The following is a 21,361-nucleotide window of genomic DNA, read 5'->3' as shown; positions in this document are numbered from 1 at the left end:
GTTTTTTGTTGTTTGGTTTTGGTTTTGGGACAGTTTCCCCGTGGAAGTCCTGGCAGTCCTGGAACCTGCTCTATAGACCAGGCTGGCCTCAAACTCAGAGGCTTGCCTCTACTTCTGCTGGGATTGAAGGTGTGCACCCTCACCACCTGGCTAGTTTCTGAGACGGGATGCCTGTCACCAGCAGCCCTGGCTGTCTGGCTGTGGCAGTGAGATCTTATACAACAGGACATATTTAAAACTTTAAGGACTCTTATAAAATGGTAGACAGCTAGGAAACCTTTCTGATCTGGATCCATCCTTCCTTTCTGGATGATGACAGATTCAGCAGTTACACTGGACCATGAGACATCCCAGAAAATACAGGTAACCACACGAAGGATGAAGATGTTAGTTGGAAAATAGAGGGATCCTGGCTCGGGGAGACAGATCTGAGTTTGATGCCAGCCTGCTCTAGAGTGAGTTCCAGGACAGCCAGTACTACACAGAGAAACCCTGTCTTGGAGGAAAAAAAGAAACAGGGATCCTGTATCTCTGGTTATGAACACTTTTTTACTTCATAGTAAAAATGGAGAAGAAATGCCAAGACCTTGCTTAAATTTTAGTCAGAACAGTTCCATTAGGAGAAAGACTTCAGCTTTCTTCATCATCTTGGAAGAATCAGCAAACCCCTACTTTGCGGACATGAGATTCCATCTAGCAACCAAGAGGGTGGGATTAAGGATAATTTTCCTTTATTTTTTGGTTTTGTTTTGACAAGGTTTTGCCATGTGTGACAAGGCAGCCCACAAACTCAACTATCTTCCAACCGCAATCTCTAGAGTCCTGGAACTATAGTATGATCCTATGAACCTCTACAGAGGAAAACTCAGGGCTGACTCCAGGATCTCTGACTCCTTACGATCTGTGCGTGAATTCAAAGCCAGAGGCTGCTGTTAGGTATCTCACAGCCACCGCACCTTTAGTATCGTCAAATATTTACTGGACCAATCTTTACGAGATCTCACAAACTGTATCATATGGCCAAATCTAGCCTACTTCTACCTATAAATACCACAATTTGTATTAAAACACAGATATGCCGGGCGGTGGTGGCGCACACCTTTAATCCCAGCACTCGGGAGGTAGAGGCAGGCGGATCTCTGTGAGTTCGAGGCCAGCCTGGTCTCCAAAGCGAGTTCCAGGAAAGGTGCAAAGCTACACAGAGAAACCCTGTCTCGAAAAAACCAAAAAAAAAAAAAGAAAAAAAAACAAACAAAAAAAACACCAAAAAAACCAGATACAGTAACAGAACAGCAAGGGCACTGCCAGCAGTTAAGGCTCAAAGTGACCACAGCACTCACTCATAGGCCTTTCTCAGCTGACTAGCTCTTACTTTGAGGGGTCCCGTCTCCCACCTTCCCAGGGCTAACAGCCAAATAGAATTAAATAGTAGAGTGAAGAAATCAAGCTGTAATAATCAACTTGCAATTTTTTAGATTTACAAAATGATCACTACTAAGCTAACATGGCAGACTAATGACATCTAATTTTAATTCTTCCAAAATCACCAGTTCAAAAACAAAAAAGATAGTATTGTTAAAAGAGTTAAGACTAAATGTCAAGAAAGAGAACAAAATTTTGAAGCTAGAAAACATAAATTAAATCCAAGTAGGCAATGTGAAGGATAAGCTTGGCAGTCTTCAAAAGAATAAAAGCTAACAGTATTGGGTGTCTAATGTAACTACTTATAAACTAGAATGCTAAAAAGCCTCTCCCTGGCTGCCTGGATTCCTCCAACAGTGGACTATCAAGAAAGGTCACTCTGAAGTTGGGTGTTCTCATACCCACCGGTGACCCAACCGCAGAGTCCCACGTTAACAGGACCCTCTACCAAGCCTTCACGATTTTAATCAACTACTGTTAATCTTTCAACGCACTCACCCCGGATCCCAACATCAATTTTAACAAGCAGATGATAAGCACTACCCCATTAGGAAAGCCGATTACAAATAAGTCTAAAGTGAAAGGGGAAGAGTAAGTAAGACTAACCAGGAAAGGGACGTCCAGACAGTACAGTCAAGTGAGAAGGGGAACCAAGGTCAAGAGGGACGGAAAGCAACAGAGTTCAGAACACAAACGGAAAAATAATGATTCTACGTCTGTCCAGGAAGAAGAGCAAAGAGACAAGATGAAAAACTACAAGCTACGAACTAGAAGACCACTACAAGATAGGACATCTAACAAGAATTACACAAAGAAGAGACGAGCCAATGAGCAGTCAAAACAAGCATGCCCTAGAACTGAAAGCCACTGAATGTGGCGGACTGGAAGGGTCCACTACTGACTGGCTGTATCAAGTGTTAAAAATTAGACATTTTCAAAGATAAAGCCAAGTGAAGGAAACCCATCAAAAGAAATACAATGCGTGTGACCAGAGCTGTGGCTCTGAATTTAACCTCACACCGGAGGCGGTGACAGCAGAGCCGCACCTTCAGACTTCTGAATAAAGATGTTCGTTTCCAGTGCTACAGCCTAACTGTCACTAAAGGAGACTACATGTCAGAGGGATCTACTTCCTGTCCTCTTCTAAAGAGCAAACATGCATAAAAACAGGCGAAACTGTCACACATAGTTGTATCTGTTGACATTATGGCAAAGTTCCTGTCCCTCCCCCAGCCCCATGCCCTGGATATCTAAAGATACTGGCAATCTTAATTAATTAATCACAGTGTTATATTGTAACTACTGTGAGCTGGGAAGGCTGTACTGTCAAATTAAACAAGACCTATCCCATCCTCCCTGACCATATTCTATGAGCCATCCTCCCACACTAGACACGTCCCACAGGAAAACGTGCTTACCCCTGCAGGTGAAGCTGTCAGAACCCCGGTAGGGCCTCAAGAAAGGTTAAGCCACTAAGAGCAACACTGCTTTCAAGTTAAGTCAGTACTTCCTCTTCTGGTCTTAAAAACTCACCAGTCAGCTGAGGAGACAGCTCAGGGCAGAGCATGGACCTAGCTTCATGTGTGAAACCCTAAATTCAATTCCTACTACAGTCCCACCCACCTCCCCAAAACAGCATTAACATTCTAAAGAACACAAAGAAATGAATTAAGCCAGGCGTTGGTGGCGCACGCCTTTAATCCCAGCACTCGGGAGGCAGAGGCAGGCGGATCTCTGTGAGTTCAAGGCCAGCCTGGGCTACCAAGTGAGTTCCAGGAAAGGCGCAAAGCTACACAGAGAAACCCTGTCTCGAAAAAACCAAAAAAAAAAAAAAAAAAAAAAATTAAAAAAAAAAAAAAAAAAAGAAATGAATTAAACAAAATTGAGACGCTCCTTACAAGTCTGGATAAGAAGGTGGAGAATGCAATTGAGAAAGAACGAAAAGGGACAATTCTGACAGCAATCTCCCTACTTTTAAGTTGTATACGTGCTGTTGCTGCGTCGATTCTACACGTGTTTACACATATCCGTGTTAATAGGAACATGGTGAAAAATATACACATGCTAAAAATTCTCCCAAGTATTTATGAACTACTACCACGATCAGCATGTTTTCCTTTTTTGAGACAAGGTTTCTCTTTGTAACAGCCTTGGCTGTCCTGGAACTTGCTTTGTAGGCCAGGCTGCCCTCGAACTCACAGAGATCCTCCTGCCTCTGCCTCCCAAGTGCTGGGATTAAAGGCGTGCGTCACTACACCTGTTCTGTTTTTGTTTTTTTTTTTTAAATGTGCCCTAGGCATGAAACAGCTTTGGCCACCAAGGCAGGCATCAAGCTAGGATGAACAAAGGACTGTCATCTGCTCTGCCCCTGACTGATATAAGAACAACACCACCAAGGTGTCTCTTTGCCCATTGCCAGGGGGTGGTCTACTCAACTTATGAGTGATTATATATAATGTACTTTAGATTAGATATTGTACCCAACTTCCAACAGAGCAGGTACCAAGGATGTCAGTAATAGACATTTTTATAATACACAATGTGTACTGCTATTCACTACATCACAATACAAACTCCCTAAAAAGGAGTAAAATATCCACCACTTACTTGTCCATGTCTGCCATCTTGTAAGAACTCCAAATATCTAAAAGAGAAAAGAATCAGCATTAAAAACAAACATGATTTACTTAAAGCTAAGAAAATCCCTATGAATCAATAAAACACTTAATCTAGTAATTGTATATTCTCTTTAAAATAGCATGTGTTAAGAAAAAAAAAAATCATGACACCTTTAATCCCAGCACTCAGGGAGGCAGAGGCAGTAGATCTCTGTGAGTTCAAGGCCAACTTGATCTACAAAGTGAGTTCTAGGACAGCCAGGACTATTACACAGAGAAACCCTGTCTAACACCTCCATGCTCCCCCCCCAAAAAAACCATGGAACACACAAAGACTCTTATAAAAACAAAAGCACTGGCCTCGAACTCAGATATCCACCTGCCTCTGCTTCCTGGGTGTTGGGATTAAAGGAGTATGGGGACCACCACCACCAGGTGAGTTTCTTGTTTTCTTTTGAAGATAGGATTTCATCATTAACCCTGGACAGTCTGAACTCACTACATAGACCAGGCTAGCCTCAATACAGAGATCCATCTGTCTCTGCTTCCCCAGGACTGGTACTAGAGAAATCCATTTGTATTTTAATCCACTTTTTTAACAGTATTTTAAAGTGACAAATGACATCAATATTTATTGTGCGTGCACCATGGTATTTGTGGAGGTCAGAGGACAACTTAAAACTTTACACAGTAAGCCATCACTATTATTTTTTAACTCAAATTCATTTCAAAGCAAAACTTTGCTTAACTACTGCCCTTTCTATGACTCTAGAAGTCTCTGAAAAGCTTAATATTTCTTGCATCTTTCAGCTATTTTATGAAAACTGGTCCCAGTACTTTGGAACGGCTAATGCAGGAGGAGGATTACTAAGTGATGGAGGCCAGCCTGGACTAAGTAGAAGACTGCCTAAAAACCTATTTCTTATGGCCATCCTCTTGGCATCTGGAGGCTTCTGAAGATGCCCACTGGACCAGGGTTTGGATGAGGAAGGAAGGCAGCAACTGAAACCCAACACTACAGCAGCTTAAACAGCAGAGTTGAGTTCTCAGTCACGTGACCATCAGGAAGGTGGCTCACATCAGCAGGGCAGCCTAGCTCTGTGGGACCACTCAGAAGCCTTCCATCGTGTATACTATACCACCAGCCTTTGGAACACGGTTTCCCTGCATTGTTGAAGACTCAGCCACCAAAACACCTGCACAATATCACCAGAAAAGAAACGTGAGCTGTGGTGATACTGTGTTCCCCAAAATATTGTGCACCCTAATAAACTTATCTAGGGTCAGAGAGCAGAACAGCCACTAGATGTAGGCCAGAATATGGTGGCACACACGCCTTTAATTCTATCACTTGGGAGGCAGAGATCCATCTGGATCTCTGTGAGTTCAAGGACACACTGGTGACTCACGCCTTTAATCCCAGGAAGTGATGGCAGAAAGCAGAAAGGTATGTAAGGCATGAAAACCAGGAACTAGAGGGGGTTAAGCTTTTAGGCTTTGGAGCAGCACAGTTCAGCTGAGAGGCATCCCGTCAGAGGAAACAGGATCAGCTGAGCAACTGGCGAGGTGAGGTGGCTGTGGCCTGTTCTGTTTCTCTGATCTTCCAGCGTTCGCCCCAATACCTTGCTCTGGGTTTGTTTTATTAATAAGAACTTTTAAGATTCATGCTAGTGAGCACTGGAGACTGCACTGGTAATGCCTTAAAACTGAAGCCTAGAAACAGCACTTGTGATTTCTGCTCACACTGTATTGGCAAGAACTTGGCAACCCACACCTCACTGGCTGGAGTATAGTGCGAGTACACGTGTCTGAGTGTGCAGAGAAAGCTGAAGAGGGCATCTGCAGTTACACATGTTCCCGGGTGCTACAGGAATCTGAACTCATGGCCCTCAACACTGAGCAACAGGTATCATCTCTCCAGCCCTCCCATTTGCTTTACACAGTACATAGTACTGGAATTGTCTCCAGCAGCAGCCAGTGTTTATAAAATGTTTAGTAAGCAATTGTGAATACTAATTTAAAATTATGAACAACACCAATCCTTAATCTCTAATGAGATATATCTGGGATTATATGCTCTGCCTATGAAAGCAAAGATTCTTTCAATGCAGGGGAAACCGGGGTGAACACATGTTCTTAAATCTGGATTAAGTTACTTTTCCTAGAAAGAAATTTGGCCACAAGAGTAAAAAGCCTTGAATGCACACTACACTCAACCACACTCCCAGTTCCCAAAATAAGACCTTTGTACAAAAGCACCTAGGAAGCATAACAGTTCCATATAACAAGGGAGACAATAGGGACAAGTGAGAATTTCCTTGAAACAAAACTGGGTTTCACCCGGTAGCCTAGGCTGGCCTAGAACTAGGCACCACAGGAAGGAGACTCTCCAACTCTTGGTAATCTTACCTCAGACTCTTGAATGCTAGGATAGCAAGCACGAACCCACTAATTGAGAACACTTTTCATTCTGTATTCTTTTGTTTTACTATATGCACCAGCACGATTGAATAACATCTTAGAACTCGCTGGGTTAACGAAATACCTCATCTAGTTAACCCTGCAACTGTAAGAATAAATGTACAGGCATAACTTAACCTGTACCTGACATCCAGAAAATTCTCAAAGTGTTTTAACAAGCCATTCTCAATTAGTATGGGGTCAATGTTTCTGCAACATACTAGGTTAGGATGATGGAACAGTTAAGCGCATGCTCCACAAGGGGTGCTGTGATGGTTGATTGTTAACTTGGCAGGATCTGGACTCATCTAAGGTCAAGTCTCTCAGCATGCGTGTGACATTAACTGAAGCGCAGGGGATGGGGGGGCCTTCCTAACTGTGCACAGGCCCAGCCTACAGGCTAGGTAGGGTCCCACACTTAGGGAAGTGACGGGAATACTAGCCTTCGTCTCCGACCAGCTGACTCAAGCCCCTGCCACCCATCATGACTTCCTCACCATAATGTGAGCGAAAGAAACTCTTGCCTAAGATGCTTCTTGATGAGCATTTTGTCAGAGCAACAAAGAGTACCTCGGGTATATATAGGAACTCAAACAACTTTTCTAGAAATCTAAGTTAGAAAAGGAGGGGTTGTTCTCAGGACTCCATGGCTGGATTCTAAACCGACATACCCAATAAACCCCAAGTATCAGCAGTCTAAACAGGACCCCAGCTTGTACAGCAGAAGGTCCATGAGAGCACACTGAGAAGCACAACCTTGTTAACGGTGGCGTCATGTGTACTGGAACAGCCTCTCTCGGCCAGGGAGACAGCTTAGTCAGGAGAGTGACTGCTGCGCAGAAGACCCGAGTCGGATCCCCAAACCACAGAGCCGGACATGACAGGACTGAAAGCAGTCCTAGCTGAGGGACACGGACACAGGCGGACCCCGGGGGCCTGGCCATTCATCCTAAACTCATCAGCAAGCCTGAGGCCCAGTCAGAGATCTCGGGTCCACACTCAGAAAAACAGTCTTCTTTTTCTTGGAATGAAAAACTTCCATTCCAGATTAGTGACAGCAGACTAAGCAGGTCAACTCTTGAAAATCAAAAGTACAGAATAAAATTTGTTTAACAATTGTAAAAGCACAGAAACCCTAGCAGAAGCATTAAGAATTAAGAATCCTTGGTCCAAAACTGAAGTCAAAAGGAAGCTATTTCTGCCCTAAGGTCAACCGCCATTATCAAATTAAAAAAGAAAAATGTTCATTTACTGGAGAAGAGGGTTGGTACAAATATGGAGACCACTCATGGTCCCAGTGGTCTTAAGAGCTTTAGCTCTGAGGCATCTCAATAGCTCCCTGTGTTATATGAAATAGCCCCAAAGAGCACTGACCAGCTAAGAATTCAGTATGTAGCCAAGGATGGCCCTGAATCTTTATCCTCCCCCTTTAAATGGGGTTACATGTGTGTGTACCACCTAGCCACCTGAAATTTAGTTTTAATAACCTGGCTAGTCAAAATCCTAGGCACACTGGGGGAAGTAACTCGGTAGTAGACAAGTGCCTAGGATGCGCAACGCCTTGACTTCAATCCGCAGCCCCATAAAAAAGAAAAAAAAAAATTGCAGACCCATCCAACCTTTACAGCAATCCCCCCAAATTTAGCAGGAACTCCAAATGCTACACCCTCAGAATAAACCACTTCTCCTGGACTAACAGCCCAAAGGAATCTCTTGTGTTGTCCCCTAAATGCCTAAGCTCCAGCTTAGCTTAGTGGACCCTCGTGTGTTCACAGGCACTTGTGCAGATCAAAAATAAGTGAAGGACACCTTCATCCTACCCCTCAAATAATTCGTAAAAGCAAGAAACTGGTCCTACACTCTAAAAGCTTAAATATTACCACATGGACAAAGGCCAGAAGGACTAAGTCCAAGATGAAAGAACTGGGCTCTAGGGGTACAACTTAATGGTAGAGCATTACTCAGCGTGCAGAAAGGTCTGCGTTGAATCTTAGGGAGGAAGAGGCAGAAGGAAGAGAACCATCTACAAGAGATAAAGATATCGAATGCAGGAAATAACTTCCAGAACACAAATTACAAACTGACATCAAGCGGCTGGCTAAACAATAAATTCGGTTCAACTGAAGAGTGGATTAGGTTAAAAGGAAGTTGGAAGCCACAGTGCAAGCATGTCAGGACCGAAAGAAAACATGCAAGATTCAGGATGTAACAAAATCTGAGGCCGGACACACACTCTAGAAGTATATAGGCTGTAACATTAAAAAATCAACTACTGGGGTTGGGGATTTAGCTCAGTGGTAGAGCACTTTCCTAGCAAGCACAAGGCCCTGGGTTCAGTCCTCAGCTCTGGAAAATAAATAAATAAATAAATAAATAAATAAATAAATAAATAAATAAATAAATAAATAAATAAATAAATAAATAAATAAATGAAATCAACTACTAAGAAATCTCTGGAAATGATCAAAGACACCAATCCAGATAAAAAGAACCCTATAAATCCTCCTTTCCTACTGAAGAACCCAAAACAAAGCATGCAAAGATACAGCAGTAAAAAGACAAACTATTGCCATGGGTATAGTGGTACACACGTTTGATCCCAGCACTTGAGTGTATTAACCATAATCTTAGACCACACGCAACCAAAACAGCCTTTAAAAATGAAGTTAAATGTCAGCAAAGCAGATAACTGAAGGCAAAAACAAAAACAAAAACCTCCAAGCAATCTCACTAGAATATTCTATTACATATACCCTTAACTAGAAAAGAAAGTGACTCCAGGTTGACAGTCTAAGAAAGATGCAGGGCAAAAAGATCATGTATGTAGTACTAATGTTCTTTGTTTATTTTTACATGTGGTACCACTCACTATATTGCTCAAGATGTGCTCAAACTGCTGCGCTCAAGTGATCCCCCGGCCTCAGATACCCCAGTGCTGAACTTCAGGCCTATGTATGCCACCATATCCAGCTGTATTTCCACCATCTTCAGAGCAGTAAAACAAAAGACAATCCTCACCAAACTGTATTACCAAACTGTACTACCATGAGGGGTAAAAAACTTCAAGACCATTATCAGATATAGAAGGGTCAATGTGTAATCCAATATTGCATAGACCATCTCAATGGGAAAAGATGCTGGTTTTTCATTTTCCATAAGTCAATTTATTAACCTGAATTGATGTAAACTCTCCCACAGAAGTGGGGGAGGGAGGCCCTGACGACACACACACAAAAAAACCCTTATCATTCTATGGTCTTAGATATACCTAGCAGCCAGATATCCAAGCATCTGTTACCAACTTCTTACCTTCTGGTGGGTTATTTTGGAAAAATCCCCATGATATCAATCAGCAGACAAATATTTCATTACGGATCTCTGTGGGTTCCAGGCCAGCCTGGGCTACCAAGTGAGCTCCAGGAAAATAGTGACTTTGGAAGCAGGCCGTCACTTTAAAATGACTGGACTTTTCTCCCTCTCAGACTTCACCCCATCAATTTCAGAAGTGGCTCTTCTGGAGTACTCATCAGGCCAGGGCACAGCACCAAATGGGCTCCAACTCAACTTCGTTTCAAGAGCATCTTTTTTTTTTTTTAACACTCCCTTTTTCATTCCAGTGATACTGAGTGAAGTCAGAACGGGCCGGGCCATGTATTGAACTCCCAAGCAGAATGGACTACTGGAGAACACTACCTTTCTATCCAGATCTCCACGGGTAGAGTAACAGCAGATGTACATGTACCAGGGCCTGGCATCCGGCAAAACCCCTCACTTCCTAGTAACAATTTATCTGTATTCAACTGTGTTTTATGTGTATGTGACAAACACAGCTTACACATGCAAAGACAGGGCTTCTAAGCAGTCACTACTTAGTTACACGCAAGCATCCATGTTGGAACAAAATCCCCGACTGTACTGTAGCTTTTCCCCACAGTAAATCTAGGGCCGTGCTTTTGAATTCCACACTGATGTCCAGCACTTCAAGTCAGACAACATCCTTAGCAACCCAGGTGGTGGTGACTCAGGCCTTTAATCCCAGCACTCGGGAGGCAGAGGCGGGAGACTATGAGTTCGAGGCCAGCCTGGGCTACAGGATGAGTTCCTGGACAGCCAGGGCTACAGAGAAACCCACCAATAAAGGGGCTGAAGAGATGGCTCAATGCTTAAGAGCGCCTGTTTTCCCTGCAGAAACCAGGAACCCACCTGGCAGCTCATTCTAGGATCTGACACCATCTTCTAACCTTTACAGGTACCAGGCACACACACGGTGCACAGACATACATACACGTGGACAAGACAGTCATACATATAAAATTAAAAAACAACCTCATCACTGCAAAACCCTAAAAAAGCCTTCTATCACGCTAGTTAAAATGTTAGTACTACCACCTAATCCATATACAGTAAGATAGCTTCAAAAGAGAAAGCTAGTGCTACCTGGCAGCATTAAATAAATGAATGAATGAATGAATGATGCGTGTGGAATTTAAAAACTGCCACGCCTTTCATCTCAGCATTCCACAGGCAGGAGGTGGATCTGAGTTTAAGGGCAGCCTCCTCTACAAAACAGAGCTTTTAAGAAGCCTCAGTAATCACTGACTCGTATTTGTTCCCCCTGGAGTATCTTTCTTTAATGTTTTGTAACCTTTATTTCTATGTGAATGGGTGTTCTACCTACATGTATGTCTGTACATCATGTGTGTGCATGTTGGATCCCCTAGGACCAGAGTAAGACAGCTGTGAGCTGCCATGTGAATGCATATGGTTATGATAGGAATTGAACCCAGGTCCTCTGGAAGAGCGGCCAGGTCACCAGCCCCTGGAGTATTCTCTTTATTCTATATTCCTTTACCAGAGTAAATAAATAGATAAATAAGTAAATAAGAGCTTTTCAAGTTTAAAAAAAAAAATGGTCCAAATCCATTCTTAGCAATGAAAGGCAGAGTGACTATCCTAAGGTACGGCAGTTACTTCTTACAAACGCAGCAGCATGGTCCAGTGGTCTGTGATATTCATGAACTACAGACAGGGGTGAATGAAGCAGCTGTGCCCACCACCTCACCTCCAGGAAGTGCAACAAGAACTTGTTACTCCTCAGCTGAAAATAGTCTGAAATGTTTCATCAAGTCTAACATTCTAACAGACCCTTTTCTGGAAAGCAACTCGTCATTGCCTTAAGCTTTCCCAACTCACTTCAGTCCGCAGGGCTTAACCCTCCATACACAGACCAATATGCTCATGGTATGAGATATGGGTCAGAAGAGACTGAATTTTAGAATATGAATAGAAGGATCACTCATTTCCAGAATTAAATGAAGACTCTAATACTTTTGAATTTATAACCCAACAAAATAAGCAATGTAGTTTGATGCTTTCAGATCTTTTTAGTCACATTCTGCCTCTTTTACTCACCCTTTCCTGTACTGTCATAGGTCACCTGAGGCCAATATTAGAAAGTAAATAATCAAACTATAGAGTTTTAGTCACCCTGGCTCAGCCGAGAGTGGGGTTTTGTTTGTTTTTTTGTTTTTTGAATCTCATGAGGACAGGTCAGGTGCCACACTCAGATTTAAACTACTGTCAATTATAGGCTCCAAGACTAAAAGCAAAAAACACAAAAACCAAACAGGTATTCTGCAACAGATGAAACCGACAAGCTTTTTTTTCTCGGTAGCCTGAGTAGCCTTGAACTTTTATTTTTAATAATCTAAAGGCTGACTTGAAAAGAACATCTATTAGTTAAGTCAAGATTTTATGACAGATGTCTAAGTCCCTGCTAATGCTAAGTTAAACCCTCCAAATCCAGATTTGGAATTAAAGTAGTTGTATAGTTTAAATCTGGGATGTGCACTTCAACTGTAAACAAGCTGGAGACAAGAATTCCAAGACCACTTATCTACAGTTAGTTTTAAATAAATTACCCCTAACACAACCAAAGTACTTCTTTGGATTGGTTTGAAAAGATGTTTTGATGGCAACACTTTTCAAAAATAACCCTTGTGTTGGCTCTCCTGAAACCAGGTTAGTATTTTGGGTCTCCAAAACGTTGTTGTCTTTTCAGAATTTAGACAGTCGATGTCTTGAGATAGGGAGTCCCTGAAGACAGCCTGTGTGTGCCTGGTTCACCGTTCCATTCTGGAAGTCTAGCCCTCCCGACTGGACCTGTCTCCTCCCTTCACGGCCACTGAGATCTCTACAGAAATGTGGCGCACAGAGCTCACTCAGTATACACTAACTAGTTAATGCCTTGCTCCATCTCATACTCCATCCACTTCATCCCTAGTGAGAATTCCGGATAGTTCCGGAAGAGAAAACTACGTTGTTGGTCTATCAGAATCGAAACCCCCCCCCCAAGCACCACCCCCCACCCGCTCCCCGCCCTGAGCCACCCCCCAACACGCCTTATTTTCATTTTAGAACCCCTGGGAGGTTTAAAGAGACTTTTAAGATCAAGTTCTCTCCACACCAATAAGGCCAAGGTACCCAGCGAAGAAGCTCTAACTGTACCTGCGAGACACAAAACAATCTCTTGTTAAAAAAAAAAAAAAAAAGCAGCTAAGCTAAATGGCTTTGCACGCATTAACCCCTTAACAGCCCTGGCCGCGCAGGCTCCTTCTCTTCCCCCCCCACCTCCCGCTCCCCATCCCCCCTCTTCCCCGCTCCATCCTCCACCCCCCCCATCCGCCGGCACATTTTCCTCCAGGGAAGCGTGCGAGCCCCTGGTGGGGGAGGAGGGGGGGGAAGGCTGGTCCTCCTCGCGACCCTGTCGGCCTACAACTCTTGGGTTTAGCCGGGTGAGCCCGGTCCGGGGGGGGGGGGCGGGAGGATGGATGGGGGAATGGGAGGATAAGAGGATGGAAAAGGTGGTGGTGGTGGTGGTGGGGTCCTCCCCGCCGTCCGCCGCGCGTCCCCACGTGCCCGGCTCCTCGGCGCGCCGCGCGGAGGCCGCGGCCTGCGCAAACCCCCCCTCCCGGCGGGCGGGCGGGCGGAACTCGCGGCCACCGTTCCTTCCATTCCCCCTCCCTCACCCCCGCGGCCTGCTCGCGGTGCTCCCCCACATGGTGGTGGTGGTGGTGGTGGTGATGGTGGTGTTGGAGGTGGGGGGGCAGGGGGAGAGAGAGGACCACCGAGGCAGCGGGCGGCCCGGGCGAGCCATGCGCTCCGCGGCGTGGCCTCCACCTCCTCCTCCTCCACCTCCACGCTCCCGGGGGCCTCGCTGTCCCGCGCGCCCCGCAGCCGCCGCCGGTGCTCGCCCTCCCTCGGCCCGGGGTCCCTCAGGCCGCACGGATCCCACCCCCGGCATCACCCACACCCCTCGCAGGGTCCCCCGCCCCGAGCTCCCCGAGCTCCTTCCCGGCCGTTACCGTTCCAGGAGGCTCGAACGCGGAGCCGGGCGGCCGGAGCTGCGCAGGCAGTGACTCAGGGCGGCGGCGGCGGCAGCGGCGGCGGGAGGAGCGGGAGGAGCGGGAGGAGCAGGAGGCGGCGCCGCGAGCAGATGGCGCTAAAAAAGACCCGAGAGCCCGCCGCTCGCGCTCATATACAATTAGCGTCAGCACGTAGGGCCGCTCCCCCCCCCCACTCCTCCCCGAGCCCCCCCCACCCCGCCTCGGCGTCGCCTGGCAACGGGAGCGGGAGGCGGGGCCCCGGGCCGTGTTGCCTAGGAACAGAGCCGTCCTTCTTCCCGCCTCCCTCCCCAGTCCAGAGCCCTAGGCTTCCCGCCAGACTCGGTCTCCTCTCTCTCTCTCCTCTCTCTCTCTCTCTGCTCGTTGCGCACTCCCCGCCGTCTCCTTTCCCCTCCGCGGTGGGATGGAAATCCCAAAGTCACTGCTGCCACCCGGTTTCTCCTTGCAACGCTGCGGGAGGGACAGCCAGCAGCCTTGTCGCCGGCTTGCTGTATCCCGCCCGGCTCGGATTCCCATCCGCGTCCAGGCCTATAATGCCTGCAACTCTCCCACCCCCCACCCCTCTGCTCTGAAATCATTTTTCCCACCCCTGCTAAGAACCACAGCTCTTGCTTTGCGAACACCGACCGCAGCAGCGGCATCTTCTGCAGGTTCTGCTTTTTTCAGTCCAGGGGTCTCCACGCCTTGTAGGGTGTTGCGCATCGTGTTTACCTGATGAGCAGTCCTTCATTTCTGCGTTAGTTCCTTTGGTCGTAGAAAAAGGACGAATTGTGTGCATTCTTAAACTGCTTTATAATGAAAACAACCAGTGCATCAATTTTTCATCTTGCCGAAGAAGTAAATCCTGTATAAAAACCCTTAAGCTTGTGATTCCTTGCAGCTCTTTTTCTGTTGGCTGCAAGTCACCTGTTAACTCTTTGTGTTTGGGGCTTTTTCGTGTGTTTTGGTTTTAGGCAGGGTCTCACTGGGTAGCCCATGCTGGTATCAGATTTTAAAATCTTGCAGAGTGTGGGTATGTGCCAAAACGCTGAGAAACTATTCATAAAACAGTTGTGCTCCAAGTGTGGTCTGACCTTCCACACACCCTTTAAGGTGGAAGGTCCAATCTGTGTCTATAACACTGACGCACTGTCTACATTTTAAATTCCCATTCTCCCACAAGTCTACACTGGAGTCTTCCAGACAATACACATCATATGATAGGGGAACATTGGAAAAACAATCAGACGTGGAAGAAATTGGTAAAAAGTAATATGCTCATATAAAAGGCTATGTGCCATGACTATTTTAATGAAGGAATAACTACTCTTCAAGATTTGTCAGTGTTGGGGCCTGTGGATGTAGCTCATTTGGTTAAGAGTGCCTGCCTAATATGCTTGAAGCCCTGGGATCAAACCCCAGCAGCACATAAAGGGTGTATGGTGTCATACTTCTGTAGTAGCAGTACTCTAGAGCTGGAGGCAGAGGGCTAAGCAGTGTAGGGTCACAGAGAGTTCCAGGCCAGTGTGGAATTCTTGAGGCCCTGTCTCAAAAGAGAAAGAAAAAAAAATTGCTGGTTAATCTCCAACAAGATAACTATCAGTACCTAGAATGCACACAGCAGTTCTTTGGGGGAAAGTGGAGTGTGGTGTCACACACCAGTTAAGCCAGAACTCAGGAGATAAAGACAGGATTTGCCGGGGGTGGGGGTGGCGGATCTCTGTGAGATCGAGGCCAGCCTGGTCTACTGAGTGAGATCACCAAAGCTACACAGAGAAACCCTGTCTAGAAAAAACAAAAGTAAATAAATAAATAAATAAATAAATAAATAAATAAATAAATACAGGAGGATTTTGAATTCTAGCGCAGCCTGGCTACATAGTGAGACCCTACCTTGAAGCTAAACAAAGCTTTTGGAATCTTACCATTTTTTTTAATGTGCAAGGAAAGGTCCTGAGACTTCTGAATATTATATTTCCAGAAACTTCAAAATGCCTGTAGTCTCCCATTGGAGTCCTCACATACAGCAACCAACACTTCCATTTTATGGGATGCCATTTTTTTTAATTAATTAATTTATTTTTTTAAATTTTATTTTATTTTACAATACCATTCAGTTCTACATATCAGCCACAGGTTCCCCTATTCTCCCCCCTCCCCCCCTCCCCTTACCCCCACCCCACCCCCTATTCCCACCTCCTCCAGGGCAAATCCTCCCCCAAGGACTGCAATCAACCTGATAGACTCAGTCCAGGCAGGTCCAGTCCCTTCCTACCAGACTGAGCCAAGTGTCCCTGCATAAGCTCCAGGTTTCAAACAGCCAACTCATGCAATGAGCACAGGACTTGGTCCCACTGCCTAGTTGCCTCCCAAACTGATCAAGCCAATCAACTGTCTCACCTATTCAGAGGGCCTGATCCAGTTGGGGGCCCCTCAGCCTTTGGTTCATAGTTCATGTGTTTCCATTCATTTGGCTATTTTCTTTCAATATTTGAGTAAAACCGAAATTTATTATAAGCCACAGTCGTCCTAGGGACCTCCATGCTATATATATAGCCTCCATGGTTCTACGGGTTGTGGTCTGATTGTTCTTTATTTTATATCTAGAATCCACTTATGAGTGAGTACATACCATGACTGTCTTTCTGGGTTTGGGTTACCTCACTCAGGATGATTTTTTTCTAGTTCCAGAGGATGCCATTTTTTCAAAAAATATATTTATTTGTGTGTGTGCACGCGCCCTTGAGTGTGTGCGCTTGCAAATGCACATGGACCACTGAGTGGATGGATGTTCAGGTCGGAAGACAACATTGAAGGAGTCAGCTCTCTCCTACCATGTGACAAGGGACCTAACTCAGGTCGTCAAACTTGGTGCTAAGCACCTTTCCACACTGAGCTGTCTCACGGTTGAGGTTTTTCTTTAGTGCTCTCTAACCGTAGTGAGATGAGCTATTTTTCTAGCTGGATCGATATGCGTCGATTCACTCACTTGCTTGGGTACTTCATATGTGATTCTTTTGTTTGGTTGGTATTGAAATGATGTGTTCTTACTACATCTGTAAAGCAGATGAACAAATTGTAAGTTCACACTGATCTAAGACAAGTCTCAAGGCCATTGGAGGCAAAGGCAGACTTCTTATGCAGGTGCCTGGCACCACAGCCTGTCTGTACTTACGGTCTCTCCAGTTAAATGCATACATAGGACGCCGTTCTATGCTTTGAGGAATTCATTTCCAGAGAGACGGGTATGTCAACAATCAGTTCTACAGCTCACTGGGGCTGCTTCCTATGGAGGAGAGGACTCTGGGGAAGATTTTGGAAATGTGGATGCTGAAAGCAGTCTCTTAAAGAAGTAAGAACGCTTTGTGACAATCAGACCCACGTTCCCAGCAAAAGAACAGCCAGACAGAATAAGGTTAGTCTAGGTTGTTCGAGGTCATGTAGGAAATCGAGGATCAAGTCCAGAGCCACCGACATATGACTGCCTTTTTGCCTAGTCATGGCAGTCACCTTGAGACAAACGCAAGCCACGGTCTCGTGAAATGAGGAGAATGGTGGTTAGTAGCATCAGTTTGACGGGACCTAGAAGAGAAACCTAGGTGTGTCCACAAGGGAGTTTCTAGGTTCTGTTGAAGTGGGAAGTCCCCCTTAGGTGGCATCAATCCATGAGATGTCTTGAACTGATGAAAAAAGCGAAAGCAAGGCGTATACCAGCATTAATTGCTTTCTAGGTCCTGACCGGAAGCAATATGATTGGTATCACCATGCCTCCCCCTCCATGAAAGACTGAATTTTTCCTTCCTTCCTTCTTTCTTTCCTTCCTCCCTCCCATTCCTTCCTCCCTCCCTCCCTTTCTTCCATTGTATCTGTTAGGTACGTTGTCACAATTTTTAAAAAGTAATTAATACAGGTTGGTGTCAAGCATGCTGTTAATTGAATTTGGACTTACTCATAATTCACTCTCTTCAGATTTCAAACCCCCTCCACTCTAAATATCACCTCTTCTTTGTTTATTTGTTGTTTGCCTTTTGTTTATTGAGGCGGGGTCTCTCTAGGTTGCCCGTCCTAGTACTCATTCTGTATATTGACTAGACGTCAGTCTGCCTCTGCCTCCCAAGCGCTAGGATTAAAAGCGTGTGTTACCCAGTAGAACGGGACCCTGTTGGCCGGGTCTCGGGTGAGCTGGCCCTGAGGACGCGAGAGTGGGAGAGCTGACCCCGCCATGCCCCATCTGCCATGTGGTGGTGTGGGAAAGACACCCCCACCCCCACCCCCGCCACCCCTCACCACCTGCAGCAGGCAGGAGAGCTGGCCCTCTCCCTCACCAGCTGAAGCCCTTGGGAGAGCGGACCCTGAACCTCGCCTGAGCAGCACAGTACAGCTGGCCCTGGCCCTGTTGAAGGGGGCGCGGGGCGGAGGGGGGGCAGCTTCAGACGATCTGGACCCAAGAAGGAGAGCACGGGGGGGGGGGGAGCTAGTCCCACCCCTCATATGCCATTAGGTGGTGTGGGTGAGAGAGAGATACCCTTCCCTCCACCCCTGCCTGTGGCAGGTGGGGAGCTGGCCATGAGATCATGGGAGCCGGAGAGCTGGCCCTGCCCCTCACTGGCTTCAGCATAGTAGAGCTGACCCCATTGGTGGTGGTGGTGGGGTGAGCCAGCCCTGAGGGTGTGTGTGTGTGTGTGAGAGCTGGCCCCACGATTCCTCTATCATGTGGCAGCATGGGCAAGGGAGAGATGTCCCCCCACCCCTGCCCCGTCACCTCTTCCTGCCACCTGTGGCAGGCATGAGAGGAGGCCCTGGGGTCATGAGAGTGGGAGAGCTGGCCTTGTCCCTCACCAGCTGCAGCACTTGGGCCCCCCTGTACCTCACCTGGGCAACACAGTCGAGCCGGCCAGCCGGAGAGCAAGAGAACCGGCCCCAGCCCTTGCTGCCCGTGGCACGGGGGGAGCTAGCCAGGGCCGTGCTGGGGAGCTCCCCCTGGGTGAGAGAGAGCTGGCATGGCAGGCTGACCAAGCCAGCTACCACGCAGGCCCAGAACCAGAGCTTCGAGTTGGCCCACCCCAATATCCACCCCATCTACGAACTGCTGGAGCATGTGAAGGGCCCGGTCCTGCAGATCCAAAGCTGCAGGATCTCCTTGACACAGGGCAACACCAAAATATTCAAGAGGAGCCCCAGTGAGGGCCCAGGATCATTAGTATAGCAGAAGCCAGAGGCCTCAAGCCAGCCCAGTGACTCGTTGCAATGAACACTTGCAAGTAAAGATGTATGGACTAAAGGGTATGCCGTGTGACTCACTGCACCACACTACAGCTTCCATGAAGAGATCTTGGGGGGCGGGGGGCAGGGGGCAGAGGGCAGGGAGGTTGCAAGGGCAGAGGGCAGATACAAAGGGACAGGGGATCGGGATGCATGATGTAAAGTCCACAAAGAATCAATAAAAAAAGTTTTTTTTTAAAAGCATGTGCTAGCATGCATGGTTTAAATATTACTTCTTAGTAATGAAAAATAAATAAACACCTTTACATAGTTGTACACAATCAGTATTATATTCTTTGTTGTCTAATTCTGTGTCTCCTATATTCCTGAGTTGAGATTTATATGGCTGAGGTTATTTCATTGATTTTTTTTTAAATCAGCTATATTCTTCCAGCTGAAGTATTTGTAGTTTCAAGTGGGACTAGGTTGTAGTAGAGTTGACCTGTGCAGTTCAGTACCTGTACTCAGTCCAAGAACTCAGGGTGTCTGGTATGGCTTCCATGGTACCCCGAGATAGAATGTTAATGGTGAGAAGCAACCACAGCCTCTTGTCATACTAGCAATAAGCCACAGCCCCACCCCACCCCACCACACCCCAGACTTCAGTACTGTGGAGGATAAATGAACAAGGACAGTGTGACACACTGATAGAATTTTAGTTATTAAGATTGGGAGTGGGAGAGGAATAAGGGAGGTTCGACAAGGAATTAGTATTAGATTGACTTTGAAAGAAATCGAGCTGGGAAATATAGCCAGAAGGGGAAAGCTGAGATCCTGTTATGGTCCATAGACTTTAGAGATTTAAATTTTTGATTTTACTTTATGTGTATGGGTGTTTGTCTGCATGTATGTCTGTGTACCGTGTGGCTGTCTGGTGCACACAGAGGTCAGATGAGGGCATTGGATTCCCTGGACCTGGAGTTACAGATGGTTGTGAGCTGCCCTGTGGGTTCTGGGAAGCAAACTCGGGTCCTCTGGAGGAGCAGCCAGTTCTCCTAACTACTGAGCCAACTCTCTAGCCCAGTTTTGGAGATCATTAGGACCATGGAAAGATAGGAGATATAAAGAAAAGAGGACAATGAAGAGAGGAAGAACAGAGCTTAGAACCAGAAGAGAGGCACATGAGTTGTGTGTAGGAATAGTAGAGAGTGCCCCATCATAGACTAGATGAAGAAACACACGGAACAATCCTTAAAACGAACCAAGTAGCTGTGTGACGGACTTTCCCTGGGGAGACAATGCACGCACATCATCTCCTGATCCCAGAAAGGGGACTCACGACAAACCAAGGCAGTGATTGCGCCAAAGTCCAACTTGGTGAAGCAATTTTTTTTTCACTGTGGTTACTAACAGGAGTATAGGTCAAGGGTTACTTAAGCAGGGATGACCCCTGACTCAGAAGCAAAATCTTCAGAAGGTGCTGCTGTGGTCCTTAGCCAGGGTGGGAAAATGGGTTCAGAGGAGAGGACTGGGAAGAATTGCAGGAACTAGGCCTTGAACTCACAGAGCTCCACTTGCCTCTGCCCCTGGAGTACAGAGAGGAAAGGGGTGAGCTAAGTGTGGCCTTGATGTTCCAGGTCCTTCAATCTGCTTCACTGTATTCTGGTGTGACAAGCCGATTGTGGAAATAGCTTCCTTTATTAACATGGAATAAATTATATGTGCTGTGCTCTCTATGGGCTTTTGTTATTAAACATGCTAACCACAAAACTAGCTCTGAAGATACACATTTTCTTACTCTTTTACACCTAGGAGGGAATCCTTAAGAGGCACTGCTGTGGGATCATCCTCTTGTATACCGTAAAGATTGGTCACTCTCATTGGGTTAATAAGACACTGATTGGCCAGTAGCTGGACAGGAAGTAGAGATGGGGTGACCAAACTAAGGATGATGGGAAGGAGAAGGGCAGAGTCACCAGCCAGACCCAGACAGGAGATGAATGTGCCATACTATTGAAGGTACCAAGCTATGTGGCAAAGTATAGAAAGAAATATGGGTTAATTGAAGTGTAAGAGTTAGCTAGTAACTAACTCTTGTTAATGGGCCAAGTGTTTACAATTAATCTCTGTGTGGTAATTTGGGAAGCGGCTGCCAGGTATTTGGGAGTTGCTGGTGGGACAGAAACTTCTGTTTGCAGGGCACTAAATACTATGTGTCTTGCATATAATGCTCTTCAAAGTGTAGCCTGTGAGAACTTGCACAAAAGCTGAGCATGG

General features: G+C 46.1%; 1 protein-coding gene and 1 non-coding gene across 9 annotated transcripts in view; both read right to left on the bottom strand.

Moving 5' to 3' along the window:
- Positions 1 to 14,108, bottom strand: part of Nap1l1 (nucleosome assembly protein 1 like 1) — a 28,592-nt gene extending 14,484 nt beyond the window's left edge. For 3 of the 8 annotated variants that reach the window (XR_013045549.1, XM_015993263.3, XM_015993264.3), the window contains exons 1-2: positions 13,865 to 14,082; positions 4,030 to 4,066 (exon numbers count right to left, since the gene is read on the bottom strand). Coding sequence is in view for 6 of the 8 variants with exons in the window: in XM_015993263.3 (XP_015848749.1) it covers positions 4,030 to 4,046 (17 nt within the window). In the remaining 2 variants the exon portion in view is untranslated. Of the gene's footprint in view, positions 1 to 4,029; positions 4,067 to 13,864 lie in introns of all 8 variants that reach the window. The other 5 variants (XR_013045550.1, XM_006974443.4, XM_076553894.1 and 2 more) reach the window with 3 other exon arrangements.
- Positions 3,706 to 3,846, bottom strand: LOC121823863 (small nucleolar RNA SNORA48). The gene has a single exon (XR_006065500.1). It is a non-coding gene; the product is annotated as a small nucleolar RNA SNORA48 (small nucleolar RNA).
- Positions 14,109 to 21,361: the final 7,253 nt, after the last annotated feature.

Source organism: Peromyscus maniculatus, chromosome 18 (genome assembly GCF_049852395.1).
Source record: "Peromyscus maniculatus bairdii isolate BWxNUB_F1_BW_parent chromosome 18, HU_Pman_BW_mat_3.1, whole genome shotgun sequence".
Lineage (NCBI taxonomy): Eukaryota > Metazoa > Chordata > Mammalia > Rodentia > Cricetidae > Peromyscus > Peromyscus maniculatus.
This window is presented reverse-complemented; position numbering and strand designations above follow the sequence as displayed.